Source organism: Zingiber officinale, chromosome 1A (assembly GCF_018446385.1).
Source record: "Zingiber officinale cultivar Zhangliang chromosome 1A, Zo_v1.1, whole genome shotgun sequence".
NCBI lineage: Eukaryota > Viridiplantae > Streptophyta > Magnoliopsida > Zingiberales > Zingiberaceae > Zingiber > Zingiber officinale.
In genome coordinates this window covers 10,494,127-10,499,610 of record NC_055987.1, presented here as the reverse complement: position 1 = coordinate 10,499,610, position 5,484 = coordinate 10,494,127, and the positions used below count along the sequence as shown (strand labels likewise).

Sequence of the window (5,484 nt, the reverse complement as noted above, 5' to 3'; positions counted from 1 at the left end):
GAGTGGTGGTTGCTTGCTCATATCGAAGGCCGTACGTGCTTGAGCCGACGCAAGATCTGGGAATTAATATTTAATGGAATTAATAACTTAAGGTGACTTGGGTCGAACGTGTTAAGTTCCACAGGAGATCCAAGTCAAAACCTAAAAGAACAAATAGATTAAGTTTTGGATCAAATGTGTTAAGTTCCGCAGGCAATCCAAAATTTAATTTAAAAGAACACATGGTAGCTAGGAAAAGGTTCAGACCTTTGTACAAAATTTTTGTACAGTGGAACCTCTAGGCTTTCCGAGTAGCAACCAACAGTTATCTCATGCGACACCATTATTATGGCGACCGCTTGCATGACAGTGTACATTGTGTTTAGTAATTGGACTTTGGTATCGAGGGCAGTTCAGCCCTTTGTGATAGACTGTCCAGTCAGTCGGACTAGCACCTCCTTTGACTAGACTTGAAGGGGAGGCTTGTGATACGGATATTGCTTGAGGGCAGAAAAGGAATAAGGGGGAAGAAGGAGGGTAGTTTGGTCTTTTGGCATATGAAGGGTTTTGCTTTAAAAGAGCACACTGTTCATCTTTGTGAAGGGGTCGGGTTCGTGTTTTTTGGTCTCCGCCGCAACCCAGCACAGAGGGAAAGGGAGGTCATGCTTCCCTGCCACCATCCTCGCGCAAGAGCCAACGCCACTAGCTTTCCCTAACGCTGACGACACCGACGCCGCCCAGTAACATCTCAGCCGCCTCCCTCCCTCGCGAGCGAAGACACCATCTCCTCCCTCGTGTTCACTCGGTCGCCGTCATCATGGACCGAAGCAGAGGCTTCTGCTCTCGCCGCCGCCGCTGGAGAGATCCGCCAGCAGCGCTCATCTCTGGGCCATTTCCTCTGCCTTTTCCTATCCCCGATAGGATCGCCTTCTCCTCTCGCCGACATGGATGCCGTCAATGGAAGGCTGCCTCCTCTCTCCCTCACCTCTCCTCTCGCTGGTAGAAACATCCGGCCACTGTCGCTGTCCTACGAGCCACGACTGTTCACACCCACGGCCATAGTCGCCGCTGGCAACCGACGTCGCCTCCCTCAGTGGCCAGCGGCGTCTCCCACCACCACTGCCGCTTCCAACTGCTGTGGGGTGTCGCCTCTGCCTCCCTTAGCAGCCTCTGTCATTCTCTGGACAGCCGCCATCTGGCGAGCTCAGGTTTGTTTATTCCGGCCTTCGGGCTAAGATGATGTTCGGCCTGCGAGCCGATGTGGTTTCGGCCATCGAGTCGTGGTATTTCATTCTTCGCACTATTATTATGCTTGTGAGTTATTTGTACTATCCGGCCTGTGTGCCGCGTATCGGCCTGCGAGCCATTGTCATATCCCGGCCTACATGCCACTTTCCGGATCCAGGCTTCATCGGATTCCGTGTCGTCACCCTCAGATATGGTTCCTCAGCAGGTTCACATCCATCCACTTGTCAGGGTCGCGACGACTCGATCAGCAGCGCGATCAGTTCACCCATCCATCCGAGGGCGCCCCCTCGGGGCCAGGGTACGTTACCGTACCTTTCCTGCATTCATTTCACTATTATGTTATTAGTATTCGACTGCTTATATATTTTTGGGATTCGCCTCAAGCACCGAGGTACCAGAGACCGGGACGACCCGGTCGCTGACTGTAGGGATTATGGGCCAGAGGACTTTTGGCGATTCGGTCAACACAGAAGACAGCTCACCCTCCGGGTCATCGAGATGCTGTCAACCTTCCAGACACGTCATTCCGACAGGTTCGTCTTCTCAGCTTCCCGACAGGATCAGATAGTTTATTTGAACTGATATAGAATCATATAATTCCCTAGTTGGGCATGATATGAAATCAGTAGAAAATTTTGGTAATTCTTATTTATTATATTTTAACATCCCGAGAAGTCGAAATAAATAATGGATAATATATTTGAACTCCTTATAATCCCAAAAATCTATATGAACTAAAATAAATATAATTAAAGCTCTCTAAGTCCATCAATAAATAGACAATATTTATTAATTATATGACAAGACCTCCGTAAATGGATTTTGATGTTAAAAAAAATGAAAATTAACTGATCTAACTCTAGTGTACAAGTCAATGTCAAAGACATATTTAAGTAAGAAATGTAGATTTAATGTCAACGCACACCTTTCTTGGTAAAGTCGAGGTAAATACCTCTCTTATGTGCTAGTCACTATTCCAAAGGCTAATAGCCACCCGTGATTTACCTTCTCCGTGTTGACCCTGGGATGGGTTGACGGGGGCGCTGGGGGCGAGCGTATTCACCTTTTTACCACCATGAGTGTCTTGAATCAAAAAAATAAATCATAAAGGGTGGTTGGTTGTACGCTGACCACTCGTTTAGAATAAACGTAATATAGTTTACATTTTTATAAAATATATAAAATATTATCAAATATTTTAATAATGAAACCTTTCAAATTAGCCTCTATTATTACCCTTATATACGAGATATACTAAGGTTACTCGTAACTCATACGAGCTTTTTATCGAGTGCTTCTTATTATGAAATAATTATTATTAGTACATATTTATTTATTTTCTAATTATTAGAAAATCATTATTATTAAAAAAATACTTATTTATTTCTTAATTATTAAAAAATAATTATTATTAGAAAATATTTATTTATTTTTTATAGTTAATATTTTTCCTATTTTATGTGTTTTCTTATTTTTCATTTGTCATAGTATTTATATATTACATGTTATCATTAATAAAGTGTGTGAATTCTATCGTTAACATGGTATTAAAGTGTTAAGCTTTAAAGCAACCTTTTTTTTTTTTTTTTTCTTTTCTCCACAATACCCATCGACCATCTTCTACAATGGTTGCCACTGATGACATCACTCGCCGGCTATCTCTCACAAATACTCTTGATTCACCTTCCGCTCTTGTGGTTCTCAACGTCAATGTTTAGGCACCGTTGAAACTCACCACCTCCAATTACTTTGTCTGGCACTTGTAGTTCACGTCTATTCTATTCGGATATGACTTACTGGGTTTTGTTGATGACTCACGTCCCTGTCCCCTGCGCAGATAATGCTTATAGACGTCACGCTCCCTCAAGCAAATCCTGATCATATTCTCTAGCTCCGTCAAGATCAACTTCTCCTCAACGCTATTATAGGTTTGATGTCTCCTACTCTTATGCAATTTATTTTTTTTATCAACTTCATCTAGAGACACATGGCAGACATTGGAGAGAACCTACGCTGCTCGCTTACGTGGCAGGATTATGACTCATCATCAAAATCTTGCTATCCCTCAAAAAGATAATATATCTATCACTGATTATATGCAGAACAACAAAAGAAATATTGACGCTCTTATGCTTATGAATGTCACAGTTGACTTTGATGAGCTCTCCATTCGTGTCCTAAATGGTCTTAGCTAGCCAAGACTACTGCAATATCTCACATGCTCTACAAGTTCATGACCTCTCTATTACCTTTGATGAGCTATTCGAGCAGCTCCTTAGCTATGAAGCCCAGTTAAAAGTCTCGACACCATCTCCATCTTTGACGCCAATGACTGCTCTTGTGGCTCCAAAAAAAAATTTTCGTAATCGATATCCAAACTATCGTGGTGGTTTACTCCTAGGTTGCCTGCACGTCCTCCTGCACATCCAACTGTGTCTAGTCCTAATCGTTATCTTGGGCAATGTCAGATTTATGGTGTCCAAGGTCACTCTAGTCACCAGTGTAGTCATATGACTGCCTCGATGCTTGCCCTTCTTCTACCTGCTCCTCCCCGTGCTCCACGTCCCGTGTATAGTGCACCATTTGCGCATACTACCGTTCATTTTACACCTCCGTCCGATTCTCTAGAATGGGTGGTTGATTTTGGTGCCTCTCATCATATCACCACTGATCTCATTACTGTCTCGTTGCATGAGTCTTACTCTGGGAATGATAGCGTCATTATTGGTGATGGTTCTGGACTACCCATTACACACACTGATTCTTTCTCTTTCTCCACTTCATCTTTTTCTTTAGTTTTTTCCAATGTTTTATTTGTGTCATTTATGTCAAAAAATTTGATTTTTGTCGCTACACTTTGTACTACTAATCTTATTACATTTCTTTTCATTGATTCCTATTTTCAGGTGTTTGATCATCGTACGGGAGCGACACTGGTCAGTGAGGTCCATAGAGATGATGTCTATTGTTGGACCGTGAAGAATCGATAGAGGTAAGCATAGCGGAAAAAGAATAAGAAGAAAAGAGCAAGGCTAACACAAGTTCTTTTTACTTGGTTCGGAGCCTGTGTCGACTTCTACTCCAAGGCTCGCACACAAGGGTGCTTTCGGTGGACAATCACTAATAATTCGAAATGAGAATTACAACGAAAGTACATGAATTATTAGTAAAAAAAATGCGACAATTATGAAGACAGAAAGAAAAAGAAACTTGTCGGTGAGCTTTGGCTCGTGAGAGCATCCGAAGATCGATTGTCGATTGTTGTAAGAGCTCCTGACCCACCTTATATAGGAGGCTCTGGGCGCCTTGACCTTTAGGGCGCGACCATGACGTGACCCGCAACCAGACGGCCTCGACGTGGCGACGGCCAAGATGATAGAATCTACCTCGCCGGGTACTCGGCCCACCGGTACCGGTGCTCGACCCGCGGGTGCCTCTAGCGCGCCGACCTTGGTTTTCCAACAGATTCCTTCTTGTAAGAAAACCTTTAGTCCGAGTCAATTATACCCTGCAACATATTGCAAGCTAATTATAGATAAAAATAGTAATTAGATTTGTCTCCCGAGACCGGAATCTAGTCAAGATCTCGACTTAGAGTTTGAAATGATTCTAAGTCGGATCGACGCCTAAGTTCCTTCCACGCCCTTCAGCCGGCCACCTCCCCTAGTGACTTACCTCCACTTACCGCCTGGACGTATAGTCGCCCTTCACCCGTCTGACCCGTGTGCATATCCGGCCACCCATCGACCTAATCGGACTTCGCATCAAACGCTCGGCCCCGACCCGCTGCTTCGACTTCGTGCCGTGCTATCCGATCGACCGCCAACCTAGGCGGGGCTTCGTGCTGACATCCGCGCCACTGACTCGTCGGCTTCTCCCGCACACCTGCGGAGTGTTAGATCAACAACAAAACTAACTTAACCTACTTTGTCATTCATCAAAACCTGGGTTAGACCGTTAGTGCTAACCGCACCAACAATCTCCCCCTTTTTGATGGAATGACAACTTGATTAAGTTAGTGTAAAATGTAAGTAAAACAAGCATTAACAAGTTTTTAAGTTAGTTTTTATTTTCAATTTGTTTTAGCTAACTTAACCACCTAACCCTCCCCCTTTGGCATTCATCAAACATAAACATGAATCAAATAATCATAAATACAAAAACATTGCAAAAAAATGCAAACACAAATTAGATGGGAGTTAAATAATGAGAAATTTTGCTTTAAAAAGTATCTTTTATCCTTTTTAAAATAGCTAA

General features: G+C 43.3%; 1 protein-coding gene across 1 annotated transcript; it reads left to right on the top strand.

Moving 5' to 3' along the window:
- The first annotated feature begins 1,034 nt into the window (after positions 1-1,034).
- LOC122017966 lies at positions 1,035-4,206 on the top strand. The gene is made up of 3 exons (XM_042575699.1): positions 1,035-1,525; positions 1,612-1,760; positions 4,134-4,206. The coding sequence occupies exons 1-3, from the start codon at positions 1,365-1,367 to the stop codon at positions 4,139-4,141; spliced, it is 318 nt and encodes a 105-aa protein (XP_042431633.1). The 5' UTR covers positions 1,035-1,364; the 3' UTR covers positions 4,142-4,206.
- Positions 4,207-5,484: the final 1,278 nt, after the last annotated feature.

Bases quoted from the DNA above. Each gene is read 5' to 3' on its own strand.
- LOC122017966 (XM_042575699.1), top strand. From the start codon at position 1,365: ATGCCACTTTCCGGATCCAGGCTTCATCGGATTCCGTGTCGTCACCCT. The intron at 1,526-1,611 runs GTACGTTACCGT...ATTCGCCTCAAG, and splicing joins GGCGCCCCCTCGGGGCCAGG to CACCGAGGTACCAGAGACCG.